This window comes from Anomaloglossus baeobatrachus, chromosome 7 (assembly GCF_048569485.1).
Source record: "Anomaloglossus baeobatrachus isolate aAnoBae1 chromosome 7, aAnoBae1.hap1, whole genome shotgun sequence".
NCBI classification, from domain to species: Eukaryota; Metazoa; Chordata; class Amphibia; order Anura; family Aromobatidae; genus Anomaloglossus; species Anomaloglossus baeobatrachus.
In genome coordinates, this window is record NC_134359.1 from 284,833,314 (window position 1) to 284,857,393 (window position 24,080).

At 42.1% G+C, this 24,080-nt stretch overlaps 1 protein-coding gene across 1 annotated transcript in view; it reads left to right on the forward strand.

Moving 5' to 3' along the window:
* Positions 1-3,663: 3,663 nt before the first annotated feature.
* Positions 3,664-24,080, forward strand: part of HS3ST6 (heparan sulfate-glucosamine 3-sulfotransferase 6) — a 77,535-nt gene continuing 57,118 nt past the window's right edge. The window contains exon 1 of the mRNA XM_075319451.1: positions 3,664-4,705. Coding sequence (XP_075175566.1) covers positions 3,912-4,705 — 794 coding nt within the window. The 5' untranslated portion in view covers positions 3,664-3,911. The remainder of the gene's footprint in view (positions 4,706-24,080) is intronic.

Genomic DNA, 24,080 nt, shown 5'->3' on the forward strand with positions numbered 1-24,080 from the left:
CTCAGCTCCTGTATTAGTGAGTTTCTCCTCAGCTCCTGTATTAGTGAGTTTCTCCTCAGCTCCTGTATTAGTGAGTTTCTCCTCAGCTCTTGTATTAGTGAGTTCCCCCCTCAGCTCCTGTATTAGTGAGTTTCTCCTCAGCTCCTGTATTAGTGAGTTTCTCCTCAGCTCTTGTATTAGTGAGTTCCCCCCTCAGCTCCTGTATTAGTGAGTTTCTCCTCAGCTCCTGTATTAGTGAGTTCCCCCCTCAGCTCCTGTATTAGTGAGTTTCTCCTCAGCTCCTGTATTAGTGAGTTCCTCCCTCAGCTCCTGGATTAGTGAGTTCCCCCCTCAGCTCCTGTATTAGTGAGTTCCCCTCAGCTCCTGGATTAGTGAGTTTCTCCTCAGCTCCTGGATTAGTGAGTTTCCCCTCAGCTCCTGGATTAGTGAGTTTCTCCTCAGCTCCTGGATTAGTGAGTTTCCCCTCAGCTCCTGGATTAGTGAGTTTCTCCTCAGCTCCTGGATTAGTGAGTTCCCCCCTCAGCTCCTGGATTAGTGAGTTTCCCCTCAGCTCCTGGATTAGTGAGTTTCCCCTCAGCTCCTGGATTAGTGAGTTTCTCCTCAGCTCCTGTATTAGTGAGTTCCCCCCTCAGCTCCTGGATTAGTGAGTTTCCCCTCAGCTCCTGGATTAGTGAGTTCCCCCCTCAGCTCCTGGATTAGTGAGTTTCCCCTCAGCTCCTGTATTAGTGAGTTCCCCCCTCAGCTCCTGGATTAGTGAGTTTCTCCCTCAGCTCCTGTATTAGTGAGTTCACCCCTCAGCTCCTGTATTAGTGAGTTCCCCCCTCAGCTCCTGGATTAGTGAGTTCCCCCCTCAGCTCCTGTATTAGTGAGTTCCCCCCTCAGCTCCTGTATTAGTGAGTTTCCCCCCAGCTCCTGGATTAGTGAGTTCCTCCCTCAGCTCCTGTATTAGTGAGTTCCCCCTCAGCTCCTGTATTAGTGAGTTTCTTCTCAGCTCCTGTATTAGTGAGTTCCCCCTCAGCTCCTGTATTAGTGAGTTTCTCCCTCAGCTCCTGTATTAGTGAGTTTCTTCTCAGCTCCTGTATTAGTGAGTTTCTCCCCTCAGCTCCTGTATTAGTGAGTTCCCCCTCAGCTCCTGTATTAGTGAGTTCCCCCTCAGCTCCTGTATTAGTGCGTTCCCCCCTCAGCTCCTGTATTAGTGCGTTCCCCCTCAGCTTCTGTATTAGTGAGTTCCCTCCTCAGCTCCTGTATTAGTGAGCTCCCCCCTCAGCTCCTGTATTAGTGAGTTCCCCCTCAGCTCCTGTATTAGTGAGTTCCCTCCTCAGCTCCTGTATTAGTGAGTTCCCTCCTCAGCTCCTGTATTAGTGAGTTCCCCCTCAGCTCCTGTATTAGTGCGTTCCCCCCTCAGCTCCTGTATTAGTGCGTTCCCCCTCAGCTCCTGTATTAGTGAGTTCCCTCCTCAGCTCCTGTATTAGTGAGTTCCCGCCTCAGCTCCTGTATTAGTGAGTTCCCCCCTCAGCTCCTGTATTAGTGAGTTCCCCCTCAGCTCCTGTATTAGTGAGTTCCCCCCTCAGCTCCTGTATTAGTGAGTTCCCCCTCAGCTCCTGGATTAGTGAGTTCCCCCTCAGCTCCTGTATTAGTGAGTTCCCCCTCAGCTCCTGTATTAGTGAGTTTCTCCTCAGCTCCTGTATTAGTGAGTTTCTCCTCAGCTCCTGTATTAGTGAGTTTCTCCTCAGCTCTTGTATTAGTGAGTTCCCCCCTCAGCTCCTGTATTAGTGAGTTTCTCCTCAGCTCCTGTATTAGTGAGTTCCCCCCTCAGCTCCTGTATTAGTGAGTTTCTCCTCAGCTCCTGTATTAGTGAGTTCCCCCCTCAGCTCCTGTATTAGTGAGTTCCCCCTCAGCTCCTGTATTAGTGAGTTTCCCCCTCAGCTCCTGTATTAGTGAGTTCCCCCCTCAGCTCCTGTATTAGTGAGTTCCCCCCTCAACTCCTGGATTAGTGAGTTCCCCCCTCAACTCCTGGATTAGTGAGTTCCCCCCTCAGCTCCTGTATTAGTGAGTTCCCCCCTCAACTCCTGGATTAGTGAGTTCCCCCCTCAGCTCCTGTATTAGTGAGTTTCTCCTCAGCTCCTGTATTAGTGAGTTCCCCCCTCAGCTCCTGTATTAGTGAGTTCCCCCTCAGCTCCTGTATTAGTGAGTTCCCCCCTCAGCTCCTGTATTAGTGAGTTCCCCCTCAGCTCCTGGATTAGTGAGTTCCCCCTCAGCTCCTGTATTAGTGAGTTCCCCCTCAGCTCCTGTATTAGTGAGTTTCTCCTCAGCTCCTGTATTAGTGAGTTTCTCCTCAGCTCCTGTATTAGTGAGTTTCTCCTCAGCTCTTGTATTAGTGAGTTCCCCCCTCAGCTCCTGTATTAGTGAGTTTCTCCTCAGCTCCTGTATTAGTGAGTTTCTCCTCAGCTCTTGTATTAGTGAGTTCCCCCCTCAGCTCCTGTATTAGTGAGTTTCTCCTCAGCTCCTGTATTAGTGAGTTCCCCCCTCAGCTCCTGTATTAGTGAGTTTCTCCTCAGCTCCTGTATTAGTGAGTTCCCCCCTCAGCTCCTGTATTAGTGAGTTCCCCCTCAGCTCCTGTATTAGTGAGTTTCCCCCTCAGCTCCTGTATTAGTGAGTTCCCCCCTCAGCTCCTGTATTAGTGAGTTCCCCCCTCAACTCCTGGATTAGTGAGTTCCCCCCTCAACTCCTGGATTAGTGAGTTCCCCCCTCAGCTCCTGTATTAGTGAGTTCCCCCCTCAACTCCTGGATTAGTGAGTTCCCCCCTCAGCTCCTGTATTAGTGAGTTCCCCCCTCAACTCCTGGATTAGTGAGTTCCCCCCTCAGCTCCTGTATTAGTGAGTTCCCCCCTCAACTCCTGGATTAGTGAGTTCCCCCCTCAACTCCTGGATTAGTGAGTTCCCCCCTCAGCTCCTGTATTAGTGAGTTCCCCCTCAGCTCCTGGATTAGTGAGTTCCCCCTCAGCTCCTGTATTAGTGAGTTCCCCCTCAGCTCCTGTATTAGTGAGTTCCCCCCTCAGCTCCTGTATTAGTGAGTTCCCCCCTCAGCTCCTGGATTAGTGAGTTCCCCCTCAGCTCCTGTATTAGTGAGTTCCCCCTCAGCTCCTGTATTAGTGAGTTCCCCCCTCAGCTCCTGTATTAGTGAGTTCCCCCCTCATCTCGTGTATTAGTGAGTTTTGCCCTCAGCTCCTGTATTAGTGAGTTCCCCCCTCAGCTCCTGTATTAGTGAGTTCCCCCCTCAGCTCCTGTATTAGTGAGTTCCCCCCTCAGCTCCTGTATTAGTGCGTTCCCCCCTCAGCTCCTGTATTAGTGAGTTCCCCCTCAGCTCCTGTATTAGTGAGTTCCCCCCTCAGCTCCTGTATTAGTGAGTTCCCCCCTCAGCTCCTTTAGTAAGTTCCCCCCTCAGCTCCTGTATTAGTGAGTTCCCCCCTCAGCTCCTGTTAGTGCGTTCCCTCCGGATGATGAGGATGATGATGATGAGGATGATGAGGATGATGATGATGAGGATAGACCGGAGCGAGGGTGAGGGCGCAGCTTTCTCCTGCCACTAATAGGAGGGGCTGTCATGGCTCAGACACAGGATCACTGCCCCTGACACTCCCCCAGCCCCTCTCCATGATAATGCGAGTGTGGTGCGTGCATGTGCAGAGCTGCTCCTCTCCTGTCAGCAGCGGCTGAACTCACCTGGATGTCGCCAGTTTTGCACCACACCTTGTTGGCAGCCCGGATTATGCAGCCTAATGATGTAGCCTCCTATTGCTGCTGGGGAACTTTATAATGTGACCTGCCTCCTGCCCAGGATTGCTCCACAGGCGCTCGGTCTGTGGGGATAGCTCGTGCCATGTGTGCCCTCCCTGGTCCCCAGCCCCACTCATGGGATGTGGCATCCTAAAGCCTCGGATTGTTTCTGGGCACCTGGGGGCACTGAGGGCTCAGCCCAAAGTCTCCCTGCTGCTGACTATGATCTTCTTGTTCACTTTCTTCTTCTACTGCCTGAGCGGCTCCTGCTGTGACCCGCAGATGAGCGCCGGATCTTTGCGCACTGCGCAGGCGGTTGCGCCCGGGCGCTCGGCCCCTGCGGAGCCCTGGATCAGCGGTGCCGGGGAATTGCTGCCCTCTGAGGATGCGCAGGAGGACACATTGCGCCCTGAGGATTCACAGGGGGGGACATTGCTCTCTGAGGATTCACAGGGGGGGACATTGCTCTCTGAGGATTCACAGGGGGGGACATTGCACTCTGAGGATTCACAGGGGGGGACATTGCGCCCTGAGGATGCACAGGAGGACACATTGCGCCCTGAGGATACACAGGAGGACACATTGCGCCCTGAGGATGCATTGGGCTCTAATGCTGCACTTTTGGACACTTTGCGCCCTGGCACTGCACAAACTATACCCGATGCCAAGGATGGAGCTCACACTGGCACACTGGCATTAGTATCCAGCAACAGGACCTCACACCATAAGCTGCCCCACAGCCCCAGCGCCATCTCTGTGCACAGCAGTTTCGGGAGTAAAAAATTCCCCCAAGCAATCATTGTGGGGGTAAAGAAAGGGGGCACCAGAGCTCTGCTGGAATTCCTAAGGATACACCCAGATGTCAGGGCGCTGGGGGCAGAACCCCACTTTTTTGACAGGTGCTATGACAAAGGTCTGGAGTGGTACAGGTAGGTAAAGTTACTGGATATATGGATGATACTATGTCCAACTCAACACTACAACTCTCAGCATGCCCTGTCAGACTGTGAGAGGCTGGTGTATAGGTGCCAGGTGTGATGTGTATGGAAAGTGCTGAGCAATAACGTAATGGTGCCACTGATTAGCAACCAACACCATGGAAAAAGGGCACATTTAGAACTAATGCAACACATTAATTAATAACAGAATTCAGAGAAATTGGTATACAGGAAATTGTAGCAAATTGAAAATGTAATGCCAGCTATACCAGTAACCCAGAACCCCAAATATTGTAGTGGCTGCCATATCACCTACATAAGTCATATTGATCTACTGAGGTCCCCACCATCCAAATGATGAATCAAAGTTATAGGAGTTCCATGATATGAGCCTGATCTTCTATAATGATAGGACCCCAATTGTATTGTACCAGGGGCTGCTGCCATGTAGCACTTCTCTGTGGAGAAGGATGCATATAAAATAGATAGATGGATAGAGAGCTGGAGAACTAGAGGGATAGATAGATAGATAGATAGAGGGATAGATAGATAGAGGGATAGATAGATAGATAGATAGATAGATAGATAGATAGAGGGATAGATAGATAGATAGATAGATAGATAGATAGAGGGATAGATAGATAGATAGAGGGATAGAGGGATAGATAGATAGAGGGATAGATAGATAGAGGGATAGATAGATAGAGGGATAGATAGATAGATAGAGGGATAGATAGATAGATAGATAGATAGAGGGATAGATAGATAGATAGATAGATAGATAGATAGATAGAGGGATAGATAGAGGGATAGATAGATAGATAGATAGATAGATAGATAGATAGATAGATAGATAGATAGAGGGATAGATAGAGGGATAGATAGATAGATAGATAGATAGATAGATAGATAGATAGATAGATAGATAGATAGATAGATAGAGGGATAGATAGATAGATAGAGAGATAGATAGATAGATAGATAGATAGATAGATAGAGAGATAGAGGGATAGATAGAGGGATAGATAGATAGATAGATAGATAGATAGAGAGATAGATAGAGGGATAGATAGATAGAGGGATAGATAGATAGATAGATAGATAGAGAGATAGAGGGATAGATAGATAGATAGATAGTTGGATGGATGGATAGATAGAGAGATAGAGGGATAGATAAATAGATAGAGGGATAGATAGATAGAGGGATAGATAGATAATATTAATAATAATAATATTTATTATTATTATTATTATTATAGATAGAAAGATAGATGGATGGATGCATAGAGGGATAGATAGAGGGATAGAGGGATGGATGGATAGATAGATAGATAGAGCATAGAGAGATAGATAAATAGATAATAATATTAATAATAATTATTATTATAATAGATAGAAAGATAGATGGATGGATGGATGGCTAGAGGGATAGATAGAGAGATAGATAGATAGATAGAGGGATGGATAGATAGATAATGGATAGATAGATAGAGGGATAAATAGATAATAATAATATTAATAATAATAATAATACTTATTATTATTATTATTATAGATAGAAAGATAGATGGATGGATGGATGGATAGATAAATAATAGATAGATAGAGGGATAGATAGAGGGATACATAGATAAATAGATAATAATATTAATAATAATAATTATTATTATAATAGATAGAAAGATGGATGGATAGATAGAGTGATACATAGATAATAATAATAATAATCATAATTATTATAGATAGAAAGATAGATGGATGGATGGATAGATAAATAATAGATAGATAGATAGATAGAGGGATAGAGGGATAGATAGAGGGATAGATAGATAGAAAGATAGATGGATGGATGGATAGATAAATAATAGATAGATAGATAGAGGGATAGATAGATAGAGCGGTCTTGCATTGGAAATATAACAAATGTTAAAGATGAAACCACCCATTTACGTTTCTTGTTTCTTTAATTATTGACATAGATAAAATAATAGATAGATAGAATAGATAAACAGAGTGATATGCAAATTTCTGTGCACCCCTCATCAAAATTACTCTGATTGTAAATAGTTAAGCAAGTTGAAGATGAAATGATCTCTAAAAGGCATAATTAAAGATGACAGATTTCCTCTGTATTTTAAGCAAATAAAAACTTTCACAATTTCAAAGGAAAATGGGTTCATGAAAAAGTTTGTGCACCCTGTATGGTTAGTACCTAGTAGCACCCCTTTTGGCAAGTATCACAACTTGTAAACATTTTTTGGAGCAGCCAAGTGTCTTTCCATTCTTGTTTCAGGGATTTTCCTCCATTCTTCCTTGGAGCTGTCTTCCAGTTCTGTGAGATTCCTGGCTCGTCTTGCATGCACTACTCTTCCTTGGAGATGTTTTACAGCTCTGTGAGATTCCTGACTCGTCTTTCGTGCACTGCTCTTCCTTGGAGATGTTTTACAGCTCTGTGAGATTCCTGGCTCATCTTGCATGCACTGCTCTTCCTTGGAGATGTTTTCGGGTTCTGTGAGATTCCTGGCTCATTTTGCATGCACTCCTCTTCCTTGGAGAAGTCTTCCAGTTCTGTGAGATTCCTGGCTCGTCTTGCATGCTCTTCTCTTTTGAGGTCTAGCCATAGATTTTTAATGATGTTCAGCTCAGGGGACTGTGAGGGCCGTTGTAAAACTTTCATCTTGTGTCTTTTGTGGTCATCTATTGTGGATTTTGACTTGTGTTTAGGATCAGTATCCATTTGTAGAAGCCATCCTCTTTTCTCCTCTTTAGAACTTCAGCTTTTTTTTTACAGATGATATGTTTGCATCAAAGATTTGTTGATATTTCATAGAATCCATTCTTCCCTCTATCTGTGAAATGTTCCATGTGCCATTGGCTACAACACAACCCCAAAGCAGGATTGATCCACCCCATGCTTAATGGTTGGCAAGATATTCTTTTCCTGAAATTCTGAGCCCTTTTTTCCCCCTAGTCATACCTTTGATCATTGTGGCCAAGGAGTTCTACTGAACATTAGAACAATGTACCACAACTTCAGAGTCTGCTAGATCTTTCTGAAGGTCTTTTGCAGTCAACCAGGGCTTCTGATGTGTCTTCCTAGCAATCCTATGAGCAGCTCTCAAAGAAATTTTGCTATAAAAAAGCTAAAGCTGAGAAGATGGCTTCTCTAAATGGATAATGATCCTAAAGACATGTCAATATCCACAATAGACAACCTCAAAAGCCACAAGCTGAAGGTTTTAAAATGGCCCTCAAAGTCCCCTGTTCTGAACATCATTGAAAATCTGTGGCTACAACTCAAAAGAGCAGTACAAGCAGGACGAGCCAGGAATCTCACAGAACTGGAAGACATCTTCAAGGAAGAGCAGAGCATGCAAGGCGAGCCAGGAATCTCACAGAACTGGAAGACATCTTCAAGGAAGAGCAGCGCATGCAAGACGAGCCAGGAATCTCACAGAACTGGAAAAAGAGCCAGGAATCTCACAGAACTGGAAGATATTTTCAAGGAAGAGCAGAGCATGCAAGACGAGCCAGGAATCTCACAGAACTGGAAAAAGAGCCAGGAATCTCACAGAACTGGAAGACGTCTCCAAGGAAAAGCAGTGCATGCAAGACGAGCCAGGAATCTCACAGAACTGGAAGACATCTTCAAGGAAGAGCAGAGCATGCAAGACGAGCCAGGAATTTCACAGAACTGGAAGACATCTTCAAGGAAGAGCAGAGCATGCAAGGCGAGCCAGGAATCTCACAGAACTGGAAAAAGAGCCAGGAAACTCACAGAACTGGAAGACGTCTCCAAGAAAAAGCAGTGCATGCAAGACGAGCCAGGAATCTCACAGAACTGGAAGACGTCTCCAAGGAAGAGCAGAGCATGCAAGACGAGCCAGGAATCTCACAGAACTGGAAAAAGAGCCAGGAATCTCACAGAACTGGAAGACGTCTCCAAGGAAGAGCAGTGCATGCAAGACGAGCCAGGAATCTCACAGAACTGGAAGACGTCTCCAAGGAAGAGCAGTGCATGCAAGGCGAGCCAGGAATCTCACAAAACTGGAAAAAGAGCCAGGAATCTCACAGAACTGGAAGACGTCTCCAAGGAAGAGCAGTGCATGCAAGACGAGCCAGGAATCTAACAGAACTAGAAGACGATCAGGAATCTCGTAAAACTGGAAGATGTCTCCAAGGAAGAATGGATGAAAATCTCTCAAGCAAGAATGGAAAGACTCTTGGCTGCTACAAAAAGCGTTTACAAGCGTTTACCCTTAAAGGGGGTGCTACTAGGTACTAACCATACAGGGTACCCATACTTTTGCATCAAACCCATTTTCCTTTTTTTGTTAATTTAAAAATGTAAAAGATATTGCCTAATATGCAAAGGAAATGTGTAATCTTTAAGTTTATGCCTTTTAGAGATCAGTTCATCTTCAACTTGCTTAACTGTTCACAATAAAAGTAATTTTGAACAGGGGTGCACAAACATTTGCATGCCACTGTAGATAGATACAGGGATAGCTAGCTAGCTAGATAGATAGATAGATAGATAGATAGATAGATAGATAGAGGGATAGATAGATAGATAGATAGATAGATAGATAGATAGAGGGATAGATAGATAGATAGATAGATAGATAGATAGATAGATAGATAGATAGATAGATAGATAGATAGATAGATAGAGGGATAGATAGATAGAGGGATAGATAGATAGAGGGATAGATAGATAGATAGATAGATAGATAGATAGATAGATAGAGGGATAGATAGATAGATAGAGGGATAGATAGATAGATAGATAGACAGATAGATAGGGGATAGATAGATAGATAGATAAAGGGATAGATAGAGGGATAGATAGATAGATAGAGGGATAGATAGATAGATAGATAGATAGATAGATAAATAGATAGAGGGATAGATAGATAGAGAGATAGATAGATAGATAGATAGATAGAGGGATAGATAGATAGATGGATAAATAGATAGAGGGATAGATAGATAGAGGGATAGATAGATAGATAGATAGATAGATAGATAGATAGATAGATAGAGGGATAGATAGATAAATAGATAGATAGATGGATAGATAGATAGATAGATAGATAGATAGAGGGATAGAGGGATAGATAGATAGAGGGATAGATAGATAGAGGGATAGATAGATAGATAGATAGATAGAGGGATAGATAGATAGATAGAGGGATAGAGGGATAGATAGATAGAGGGATAGATAGATAGAGGGATAGATAGATAGATAGAGGGATAGATAGATAGAGGGATAGATAGATAGAGGGATAGATAGATAGAGGGATAGATAGATAGATAGAGGGATAGATAGATAGATAGATAGATAGATAGAGGGATAGAGGGATAGATAGATAGAGGGATAGATAGAGGGATAGATAGATAGATAGATAGAGGGATAGATAGATAAATAGATAGATAGATAGAGGGATAGAGGGATAGATAGATAGAGGGATAGATAGATAGAGGGATAGATAGATAGATAGAGGGATATATAGATAGATAGATAGAGGGATAGAGGGATAGATAGATAGAGGGATAGATAGATAGATAGAGGGATAGATAGATAGATAGAGGGATAGATAGATAGATAGATAGATAGATAGAGGAATAGAGGGATAGATAGCTAGATAGATAGAGGGATAGATAGATAGATAGATAGATAGAGGGATAGATAGATAGATAGAGGGATAGATAGATAGATAGATAGAGGGATAGATAGATAGATAGATAGAGGGATAGATAGATAGATAGAGGGATAGATAGATAGATAGATAGATAGATAGAGGGATAGAGGGATAGATAGATAGAGGGATAGATAGATAGAGGGATAGATAGATAGATAGAGGGATAGATAGATAGATAGAGGGATAGAGGGATAGATAGATAGAGGGATAGATAGATAGAGGGATAGATAGATAGATAGATAGAGGGATAGATAGATAGATAGATAGATAGAGGGATAAATAGATAGATAGATAGATAGATAGATAGATAGAGGGATAGATAGATAGAGGGATAGATAGATAGATAGAGGGATAGATAGATAGATAGATAGATAGATAAATAGATAGATAGATAGATAGATAGAGGGATAGATAGAGGGATAGATAGAGGGATAGATAGAGGGATAGATAGAGGGATAGATAGATAGAGGGATAGATAGATAGATAGAGGGATAGATAGATAGATAGAGGGATAGATAGATAGATAGAGGGATAGATAGATAGATAGAGGGATAGATAGATAGATAGATAGATAGAGGGATAGATAGATAGATAGATAGAGGGATAGATAGATAGAGGGATAGATAGATAGATAGAGGGATAGATAGATAGATAGAGGGATAGATAGATAGATAGATAGATAGATGGGCCAATATAATGATTTAGTAGCACCATGGGCAATATTAAGTCATTTGTATTTTGCATTATTTTTCTGGACTTTTGTCCTTTCGCTCTCGGGATCTTTATTATCTCTCTTTTGTGTCTGATCCATTTGCTGACATTTCTATAACAGAAGCAGATACCACTGATCTCGGAATTTGACCTCATAATGGGGTTTTCTATTGTTCCTTGGCTAAAACTTAGTCCAGATTACAAAGTTCCAGAACTTCTCTTTAGCTTATTTATGCCTGGCCATTTATAAGAACTCGTTATGCTGTCAGTAAATGGGAACATTCTTGTTTGTAGTAATTTTTTACTCAATTTTCAGTGCAGATATCATTCAATACAAAGGATCCGAGGTATCAGAGGCAGCCGGTTTGTAGTGGGTGAAAATACTGAAAAACCCCTTTGCCAAATTTGGCATCAGTATTAATAGGCACATGGTTGATGCTTATGCGGCGACTGTAGGATTTTTATGATACGTACCGTAGCTCCAAATTTCCTAATTTAAATGCTTAAACATAAATCAAAATTTGGCTTACTGCAATCACCACAAGGGGGAGCTGAGGAGCTTCCTGCATACTCATTAGTAACACAGTATGCAGCCTGCTCCTGGGCTCCCTCTAGTGGTGGCTTCATGAAGTATGGATTTTATTATGCATCGAGCTCTGTGCAGAGGATTTGGAGCTCTGTGTCAGAAAAACAAACTGGTGTAAAAAGTTGAACATTCCCTTTAAGCCTTCAAAGTGTCAGCTCCCATGCTGTGTGACAGTCCGGGCTCTGGTTTAACTTTCCTCCAGCAGCTGTTGTGAATTGTGAAGGGAAACCTCAGTTTTGAAGCGTTTGCAGAATGAAACGTTTCACGTGCCTTGTAATAATTACGGCCGTTTGATCCTCTGTGTGTTCCTGCCAAGCGGCTTTACAAGCTGAAGAAAGGGGGGTAAGACAGATTTAAGAGAAATAACAGATACAAATATGAATGGTGGCGAGCGGACGTCTTCATCCGGAACGTTTTTACGGTCATTGTGCAGCAGGAAAGATGGGATCATTTTCTTTACCGAAATCGAAGGATTTTTTTTGCTATTTCCTACTTTTCAGTTGCCAAAAATGTGATAACAATTGGGTGTTTTATTAGATCTGCAAAACGTTCTGGATAGGTGAGCACGAGTGTCAGATCCGAAGATTTGTGTGTACAGGAATATACTGGTAACTACTATAATACTGCTCTTATGTACAAGAATATAACTGCTATAATCCTGCTCCCTATGTACAAGAATATAACTACTATAATACTGCTCCCTATGTACAAGAATATAACTACTATAATACTGCTCCCTATATACAAGAATATAACTACTATAATACTGCTCCTATGTACAAGAATATAACTACTATAATACTGCCCCTATGTACAAGAATATAACTACTATAATACTGCTCCCTATGTACAAGAATATAACTGCTATAATACTGCTCCCTATGTACAAGAATATAACTACTATAATACTGCCCCATATACAAGAATATAACTACTATAATACTGCCCCTATGTACAAGAATATAACTACTATAATACTGCCCCTATGTACAAGAATATAACTACTATAATACTGCCCCTATGTACAAGAATATAACTGCTATAATACTGCTCCTATGTACAAGAATATTACTACTATAATACTGCTCCTATGTACAAGAATATAACTACTATAATACTGCCCCATATACAAGAATATAACTACTATAATACTGCCCCTATGTACAAGAATATAACTACTATAATACTGCCCCTATGTACAAGAATATTACTACTATAATACTGCTCCTATGTACAAGACTATAACTACTATAATACTGCCCCTATGTACAAGAATATAACTACTATAATACTGACCCTATGTACAGGAATATAACTACTATAATACTGCCCCCTATGTACAAGAATATAACTACTATAATACTGCCCCTATGTACTAGAATATTACTACTATAATACTGCTCCTATGTACAAGAATATAACTACTATAATACTGCCCCTATGTACAAGACTATAACTACTATAATACTGCTCCTATGTACAAGAATATTACTACTATAATACTGCTCCTATGTACAAGAATATTACTACTATAATACTGCTCCTATGTACAAGACTATAACTACTATAATACTGCCCCTATGTACAAGAATATAACTACTATAATACTGACCCTATGTACAGGAATATAACTACTATAATACTGCCCCCTATGTACAAGAATATAACTACTATAATACTGACCCTATGTACAGGAATATAACTACTATAATACTGCCCCCTATGTACTAGAATATAACTACTATAATACTGCCCCTATGTACAAGAATATAACTACTATAATACTGCCCCTATGTACTAGAATATAACTACTATAATACTGCCCCTATGTACAAGAGTATAACTACTATAATACTGCTCCTATGTACAAGAATATAACTACTATAATACTGCTCCTATGTACAAGAATATAACTACTATAATACTGACCATATGTACAGGAATATAACTACTATAATACTGACCCTATGTACAAGAATATAACTACTATAATACTGCTCCTATGTACAAGAATATAACTACTATAATACTGCCCCTATATACAATAATATCACTGCTATAATACTGCTCCCTATGTACAAGAATAGAACTACTATAATACTGCCCCTATGTACAAGAATATAACTTCTATAATACTGCCCCTATGTACAAGAATATAACTGCTATAATACTGCTCCCTATGTACAAGAATAGAACTACTATAATACTGACCCTATGTACAAGAATGTGGTCATAAATAAGTCCTACTTGTGTAGTGAAAGTCTTGAACTATGGTATGCTCCTTCACCACAAATCCCATAAAATAGGGCTATGTGCTGCTGATTGTTAACACTTTAACTGCCAGGTAATGGGATCAGTCAGCAGGAAGGTTTATTTGTTTTGGGACTTTAGTCCATAGTGCTGTAGGAGAAGACATGGTCATTTGTAAGGAGCCGGATGACCTCTGCCCAATGCCTTGGACAGTTGGTATTTTGGATAGAGTTCCTTATTAGCCCTAACAAGGAGGTCGTAACCTCTGTAATCTGAGAAATGGCAGCTCCTAAATATTGATGTGTCCTGACAGTTATAGGGTCCTCGCTTTATGGCCGCTTCTTACAGGGCATCTTCCCCACAAAACCCTATATTCAATGTGTCGGGCCTGGAGCAATGGTAAGTGGCTCATAAGCGGATTAGTAGAAATGACAGAAGGAGCCTCTTGAGTTCACAAGTATCTGATGAGAGGTCAATGCTGTACAAAGTATCCATAGCTCAGGGAAGAAAATCACATTTTTTTCCTTCTGCCGTTTTGTGTACGCAGCTCTCCTGCAAAGCAATGCGTCTCACTGTATACAGGCCAGAAATAAGAGAAGAAGCAAAGAGAAAATACCAACAAGTGAAGGTAAAAGGAAGCTACCCAGAGATCGTCTTTTGTTCCATAGCTCTGCATAGGAGCTGTACACAAAAAACGGCAGATGATATTGTCTTTTGTGCCATAGCTCTACATAGGAGCTGTACACACAAGACGGCAGATGATGTTGTCTTTTGGTCCATAGCTCTGCATAGGAGCTGTACACATAAAACGGCAGATGATGTTGTCTTTTGTGCCATAGCTCTGCATAGGAGCTGTACACACAAAACGGCAGATGTTGTTGTCTTTTGTGCCATAGCTCTGCATAGGAGCTGTACACACAAAACGGCAGATGTTGTTGTCTTTTGTTTCATAGCTCTGCATAGGAGCTGTACACACAAAACGGCAGATGATGTTGTCTTTTGTTCCATAGCTCTTCATAGGAGCTGTACACACAAAACGGCAGATGTTGTTGTCTTTTGTTTCATAGCTCTGCATAGGAGCTGTACACACAAAACGGCAGATGATGTTGGTTTTTGTTCCATAGCTCTGCATAGGAGCTGTACACACAAAACGGCAGACGATGTTTTATGATTTCTGTGCACATGGAGCTTGAGTGTCTCTCTATAACATGAGCAGTGATCATTTCTCAGTTATTTTCTGTCTGGGACGGCCATTAGCTTTTCAGAATTTGCTAATGTCTTTAAGAAGCTGTGCGTTGATGATCCCCCTTTAATCCGGAGATTATCCGCTCTGTGTAGAGGTGTCTGTGTCACTATACACCACCGAAAAGAAGGCACGGGGGGGGGGGGGGGGGGAATCTGAGGGTCTGACTGTCAAACTGTCTGTGAATGGGATTAGGCTCCTGAGAGAGGAGGTGTTGGGGCCCCCCGCCTCGCTCAATATCTGCTCCCGGCCTTTCTGTCTGTGGCAGCTCAGTAAATGCCCCCCGGACCCTCGGTGACATTAGGTTTAGGGCTGTTTGACAAGAGACGAAATCCGATCCATAAAGTTTAATAGGAGTTTACATTGTAGATAATCCGCAGAGAATAAGAGAACACTGACGAGGAAAACAGTGAGAACCCGACAGTCTGTAGAGGAAGACGACTGCGCAACAATACACGGTCTACATCACTCTATCATCTATCCATCTATCTATCCCTCTATCTATCTATCTATCTATCTATCTATCCCTCTATCTATCCCTCTATCTATCCCTCTATCTATCTATCTATCTATCTATCTATCTATCTATCTATCTATCTATCTATCTATCTATCTATCCCTCTATCTATCCCTCTATCTATCCCTCTATCTATCTATCTATCTATCTATCTATCTATCTATCTATCTATCTATCTATCTATCTATCTCTCTATCTATCCCTCTATCTATCCCTCTATCTATCTATCTATCTATCTATCTCTCTATCTATCCCTCTATCTATCCCTCTATCTATCTATCTATCTATCTATCTATCTATCTATCTATCTATCTATCTATCTATCTATCTATCTTTCTATCTATCTATCTATCCCTCTATCTATCTATCTCTCTATCTATCTATCTATCTATCTATCTATCTATCTATCTATCTATCCCTCTATCTATCCCTCTATCTATCTCTCTATCTATCTATCTATCTATCTATCTATCCATCTATTCCTCTATCTATCTATCCCTCTATCTATCTATCTATCTATCTATCTATCTATCTATCTATCTATCTATCTATCCCTCTATCTATCTATCTCTCTATCTATCTATCTATCTATCTATCTATCCCTCTATCTATCTCTCTATCTATCTATCTATCTATCTATCTATCTATCTATCTATCTATCCATCTATTCCTCTATCTATCTATCCCTCTATCTATCTATCCCTCTATCTATCTATCTATCTATCCCCTATCTATCTATCTATCTATCTATCTATCTATCTATCTATCTATCCATCTATTCCTCTATCTATCTATCCCTCTATCTATCTATCCCTCTATCTCTCTATCTATCCCCTATCTATCTATCTAGCTCTCTATCCATCCATATATCCATCTCTGAATCCATCCATCACTGTATCCATCTATCTATCCATCTATCTATTTATCTATCTATATCTATTATCTATCTATCTAGCTCTCTATCCATCCATCCATCCCTGTATCCATCTATCTATCTATCCCTCAATCTATCCCTCTATCTATCCCTCTATCTATCCCTCTATCTATCTATCTATCTATCTATCTATCTATCTATCTATCTATCTATCTATCTATCTATCTATCTATCTATCCCTCTATCTATCCCTCTATCTATCTATCTATCTATCTATCTATCTATCTATCTATCTATCTATCTATCTATCCCTCTATCTATCCCTCTATCTATCCCTCTATCTATCTATCTATCTATCTATCTATCTATCTATCTATCTATCTATCCCTCTATCTATCCCTCTATCTATCCCTCTATCTATCTATCTATCTATCTATCTATCTATCTATCCCTCTATCTATCCATCTATCTATCTATCTATCTATCTATCTATCAAATCAAATCAAATCAAATCAAATCAAATAAGCTTTATTGGCAGGACCAAATACAAATTAGTTTTGCCAAAGCAAGTGTACATTAGGGGCTGGGGCTGTGGGGATGGGGGGTGGGGACTGTAGGAAGGATGGATGGGGCACATCCAGGGTGGGGACTGTGGGGGCACTTCTAGGATGGGGGCTATGGAAGTCCATGGCTTATGATGGGGCATATCCAGGGTGGGGACTGTAGTAACGGTGGATGGGGCATATCCAGGGTGGGGATTGGGGGGCCACATCTGGGATGGGGGGCTATGGAAGTCCATGGCTTATCATAGTTCTCTTTCTGGAAGTCTATGACATTCGCTCACATACCGCGCTGCTATCTCCACTGCGCTCTCTTCTTCCCCCAGCAGGATATATATTTTCTCTTCCTCCTTCATGGAGCTGAAATCCGGGAAGAGATGGGAGAGTCTCCTGAAGTGAGTGTCCCTCACTGCTGAGTACTTGGTGCAGTGTAGCAGGAAGTGGGTTTCATCCTCCACGGCCTCCAGGTCACAGTGTTGGCACAGTCTGTCCTCCCTTGGCTTGTAGCTCTGCTTGTGTCGACCGGATTCGATGGCTAGACTGTGGGCACTGAGTCTATATCGGCTCAGGGTCCTGCGGTCTCTGGGGTCCGGGATTTTCTCCAGATACGGGGCCAGTCTGTAGTCTCTCTGTAGACTCTGGTACGTGGTCAGTTTCTGTGAGGTGTTGATGTCGGTCCTCCAGTCACTGACATACCTCTCCTGGCCCTCGTCTACCATCTTCCTGATTCTGGTTCTTGTCAGGCTGCTGTGATTGGTTATTTTGTCCAGTTGGGTTTGGGAGAGCTGTGCCAGGGGTCCTGGTTCATCTGGCCCACGTATATGTATCAGAGCTTTGTGGTGATGGGAGCTTGAATTGCTACTCTGTAGGTGAGCCTGAAATGATAGTGCCCTCTTCAGAGCTGCTAGGTGTAGAGGGAATCTGCCCAGCTCGGCTCGACAGGCGGTGTTGGAGGTGCTTCGATGGACCTGGAGAAGGTGCTTACAGAATTCCAGGTGGAATATTTCTGTTGGGCTGGAATCCCACCTTGACCAATCTGGGTAAGTGTGAGGGCCCCAGACTTCGCTGCCATACAGGAGGATTGGGGCAATGATGGAATCGAAGATTTTTAGCCAGACCCTCACTGGTGGCTTCAGATGATACAATTTCCTTCGGATGGCATAAAAGGTTTTGCAGGCCTTGTTTTTCAGGGTCTCTATGGCTTGTTTAAAGCTCCCTGACTGGTGAATTTCCAGGCCCAAGTAGGTGTATTTGTCTGTTCCTGTTAGAGTGCAGCCGTTTACGACAAATGAAGGATGCTGGTCAAATCTTCTTTTTCTCTTCTGGAACACCATGATGTTGGTTTTCTTTAGATTGATCGGTAGTGCCCATGTGGAGCTGAATTTCTCCAAAATTTGTAGGTTGTCTTGGAGACCTTTCTCGGTTGGTGACACCAGCAGTAGGTCATCTGCATAGAGCAAGAATTTCACCTGGGCGTCATGGAGTGTGAGACCTGGAGCAGGTGAAGATTCCAGAGCAGCAGCCGCTCATTGATGTAAATATTGAAGAGCGTTGGACTTAGGCTGCAGCCCTGTCTGACTCCTCGGCTCTGCTGGAAATAAGCCGTTCTATCTATCTATCCCTCTATCTATCTATCCCTCTATCTATCCCTCTATCTATCTATCTATCTATCTATCTATCTATCTATCTATCTATCCATCCATCCCTGCATCCATCGATCCCTGTATCCATCTATCTGTCTGTCTGTCTATCTATCTACAGTTAGGTCCAGAAATCTTTGGACAGTGACACAATTTTGGCGAGTTGGGCTCTGCATGCCTCCACATTGGATTTGAAATGAAACCTCTACAACAGAATTCAAGTGCAGATTGTAACGTTTAATTTGAAGGTTTGAACAAAAATATCTGATAGAAATTGTAGGAATTGTCACATTTCTTTACAAACACTCCACATTTTAGGAGGTCAAAAGTAATTGGACAAATAAACCAAACCCAAACAAAATATTTTTATTTTCAATATTTTGTTGCGAATCCTTTGGAGGCAATCACTGCCTTAAGTCTGGAACCCATGGACATCACCAAACGCTGGGTTTCCTCCTTCTTAATGCTTTGCCAGGCCTTTACAGCCGCAGCCTTCAGGTCTTGCTTGTTTGTTGGTCTTTCCATCTTAAGTCTGGATTTGAGCAAGTGAAATGCATGCTCAATTGGGTTAAGATCTGGTGATTGACTTGGCCATTGCAGAATGTTCCACTTTTTTGCACTCATGAACTCCTGGGTAGCTTTGGCTGTATGCTTGGGGTCATTGTCCATCTGTACTATGAAGCGCCGTCCGATCAACTTTGCGGCATTTGGCTGAATCTGGGCTGAAAGTATATCCCGGTACACTTCAGAATTCATCCGGCTACTCTTGTCTGCTGTTATGTCATCAATAAACACAAGTGACCCAGTGCCATTGAAAGCCATGCATGCCCATGCCATCACGTTGCCTCCACCATGTTTTACAGAGGATGTGGTGTGCCTTAGATCATGTGCCGTTCCCTTTCTTCTCCAAACTTTTTTCTTCCCATCATTCTGGTACAGGTTGATCTTTGTCTCATCTGTCCATAGAATACTTTTCCAGAACTGAGCTGGCTTCATGAGGTGTTTTTCAGCAAATGTAACTCTGGCCTGTCTATTTTTGGAATTGATGAATGGTTTGCATCTAGATGTGAACCCTTTGTATTTACTTTCATGGAGTCTTCTCTTTACTGTTGACTTAGAGACAGATCCCCCTACTTCACTGAGAGTGTTCTGGACTTCAGTTGATGTTGTGAACGGGTTCTTCTTCACCAAAGAAAGTATGCGGCGATCATCCACCACTGTTGTCATCCGTGGATGCCCAGGCCTTTTTGAGTTCCCAAGCTCACCAGTCAATTCCTTTTTTCTCAGAATGTACCCGACTGTTGATTTTGCTACTCCAAGCATGTCTGCTATCTCTCTGATGGATTTTTTCTTTTTTTTCAGCCTCAGGATGTTCTGCTTCACCTCAATTGAGAGTTCCTTAGACCGCATGTTGTCTGGTCATAGCAACAGCTTCCAAATGCAAAACCACACACCTGTAATCAACCCCAGACCTTTTAACTACTTCATTGATTACAGGTTAACGAGGGAGACGCCTTTAGAGTTAATTGCAGCCCTTAGAGTCCCTTGTCCAATTACTTTTGGTCCCTCGAAAAAGAGGAGGCTATGCATTACAGAGCTATGATTCCTAAACCCTTTCTCCAATTTGGATGTGAAAACTCTCATATTGCAGCTGGGAGTGTGCACTTTCAGCCCATATTATATATAGAATTGTATTTCTGAACATGTTTTTGTAAACAGCTAAAATAACAAAACTTGTGTCACTGTCCAAATATTTCTGGCCCTGACTGTATCTATCCCTCAATCTATCTATCTATCTATCTATCTATCTATCTATCTATCTATCCATCTATCTATCTATCTATCTAATTATCTATCTATCTATCTATCCCTCTATCTATCTATCTATCTATCCCTCTATCTATCTATCTATCTATCTATCTATCTATCTATCTATCTATCCCTCTATCTATCCATCTATCTATCTATCTATCTATCTATCTATCTATCTATCTATCTATCTATCTATCCCTCTATCTATCTATCTATCTATCCCTCTATCTATCCCTCTATCTATCTATCTATCTATCTATCCCTCCCTCTATCAATCTCTCTCTCTCTCTGTATATATATTTATATATATTTATTTATTCACTTATATAGCGCTCTTAATCCACAGCGCTTTACATACATCAGCAACCCTGTCCCCATTGGGGCTCACAATCTAAGGTCCCTATCTGTATGTCTTTGGAGTGTGGGGGGAAACCCACGCAAACACGAGGAGAACATACAAAATCCTTACAGATGGTGTCCTAGGTGGGATTTGAACAAAGGACCCCAGACCTGCAAGACTGCAGTGCTAACCATTGAGCTACCCTATAATCTAAATATATTTTTAAAGGCGTTATGAATTTCTCACCAGATGTGAGTAACTACCCATCCAATCCAAACAGGCCAAGGAAACTCTCAATTAGCTTGATAGAAAGAAAATAAATCTGCTCGAATGGCCGATCACCTGACCTGAATCCAATAGAAAATGTATGGAAGGACCTAAACCTCAGAGTTCATCGAAGGAACCGGGACCTGCAGGATGTGAAGAATGTTTGTGTGGAAGAATGGACCAAAAATCCCAACTGAGCAATGTAGGCGACTAGTGTCTCTATACAGGAGGTGCCTCAAAGCTTCATCATCAACAAAGGCTTTTATATGAAGTATAAATACATCTCAGTAAGCGTGTTCCCTGTGTTATTTCTCAGTATTTTACCCATCACTAAATGTATTATCATCTATGGTTTCATTTCTTTGCCTGTGTGGATTGGATTGGTTGTTACCGATATCTTGTGAGAAATTCATGTCAATAGCACCTTTAAAAATATATTTACTTAGAAAATTGGTGACGTGTTCAATACTTATTTCACCCACTGTAGATATTTTTCTACCTAACATCTATCTATCTCTTACAGTGTGGAAAAAAAGTATGTTTTTTCATGTATGGGGCCATGTATGTATGTATGTATGTATAGACCAGAAGTTTGGACACACCTTCTCATCTTCTCATTTTTGCAAATTACGGTGGAAAATAAGTATTTGGTCACCTAAAAACATGCAAGATTTCTGGCTCTCACAGATCTGTAACTTCTTCTTTAAGAGGCTCCTCTGTCCTCCACTCATTACCTGTAGTATTGGCACCTGTTTGAACTTGTTATCAGTATAAAAGACACCTGTCCACACTCACAGTCACACTCCAAACTATGGTGAAGACCAAAGAACTGTGAAGGACACCAGAAACAAAATTGTAGCCCTGCACCAGGCTGGGAAGACTGAATCTGCAATAGGCAAGCAGCTTGGTGTGATGAAATCAATTGTGGGAGCAATAATAAGAAAATGGGAGACATACAAGACCACTGATAATCTCCCTCGATCTGGGGCTCCATGCAAGATCTCAGAAGGATCACAAGAACGGTGAGAAAAAAATCCCAGAACCACACGGGGGGACCTAGTGAATGACCTGCATAGAGCTGGGACCATCGTAACAAAGGCTACCATCAGTAACACACTACACCACCTGAGACTCAGATCTTGCAGTGCCAGACGTATTCCTCTGCTTAAGCCAGTACATGTCCGGGTCCTTCTGAAGGTTGCTAGAGAGCATTTGGCTTATCCAGAAGAGTATTGGGAGAATCTCATATGGTCTTATGAAACCAAAGTAGAACTGTTTGGTAGAAACAAAACTTGTCGTGTTTAGGGGAGACAGAATGCTGAATTGCATCCAAAGAACACCATACCTACTGTGAAGCATGGGGGTGGCAACATCATGCTGTGGGGCTGTTTCTCTGCAGAGGGACCAAGACAACTGATCTGTGTACATGAAAGAATGAATGGGGCCATGTATCCTGAGATTTTGAGGGCAAACCTCCTTCCATCAGCAAGGGCATTGAAGATGAAATGTCGCTGGGTCTTTCAACATGATAATTACTCACAGCAAGTTGGGCTGCAGTGTGTACATCGCCCTGGCCAAAAACAGTCACCTCCCCTCCATTCCATGAAGGTGTGTGTGTGATCTGCTTCTCCTGCACCTGTGGTGCCTCCACTTAGTGGGGGTTTAGCTGTATCCTGCTAGAGCATCAGTTTTTGGCCAGGGCGATGTACACACTGCAGCCCAACTTGCTGTGAGTAATACTTGATTTTTGGAGGACATTATCCTCTTATTGTTGCTTTTTTTATATTTAGTGTAGGGACCTACAGACATGAGGTCCCTTGACGAGGGTGTAGGCTTACGTTTTATGGCCATAAATACCAACAAAAACCTCATATTTTTTTGTTTGTACAGGATACAGCCAGGCCCCTTTCTGTTGGGCCTTGCATTGTAGAGTGTCTGTCCGTGCATGATATACAGTGGAGTACGGCTTGGCAGCCCGCCTGATCTAATAGAAGGGCGTTACCTAATAGGCTGCGGGTTTGTGACTGTGTCATCTGCATGTGAACAGCGCTCTATGCAAGCCACTTGTGTGCAGTTTTATCATCTAGCAGTCACCTCCCCTCCATTCCATGAAGGTGTGTGTGTGATCTGCTTCTCCTGCACCTGTGGTGCCTCCACTTAGTGGGGGTTTAGCTGTATCCTGCTAGAGCATCAGTTTTTGGCCAGGGCGATGTACACACTGCAGCCCAACTTGCTGTGAGTAATACTTGATTTTTGGAGGACATTATCCTCTTATTGTTGCTTTTTGTCTTTCAACATGATAATGATCCCAAGCACACCGCCAGGGCAATGAAGTAGTGGCTTCATAAGAAGCATATGAAGGTCCTGGAGTGACCTAGCCAGTGTCCAGATCTCAACCCCATAGAAAACCATTGGAGGGAGTTGAAAGTCCATGTTGCCCAGCGACAGGTCCAAAGCATCACTGCTCTAGAGGAATTCTGCATAGAGGAATGGGCCAACATACCACCAACAGTGTGTGCCAACCTGGTGAAGACAGAAAACGTCTGACCTCTGTCATTGCCAACAAAGGATATAGAACAAGATATTGAGATCAACTTTTTTTTATTGACCAAATACTTATTTTCCACCATAATTTGCAAAAAAAATCTTCCAAATCAGAAGCGGTGATTTTCTGGATTTGTTTTCTCATTTTGTCTCTCATAGTTGTGGTCACCTATGATGGCAATTACAGGCAAATCTCATCTTTATAAGGGGGAGAACGCACACAATTGGGGGCTGAATACATACTTTTTTTTCCTCACTGTATATCTATCCTTCTGTCTTTCTTTCTTTCTTTCTTTCTTTCTTTCTTTCTTTCTTTC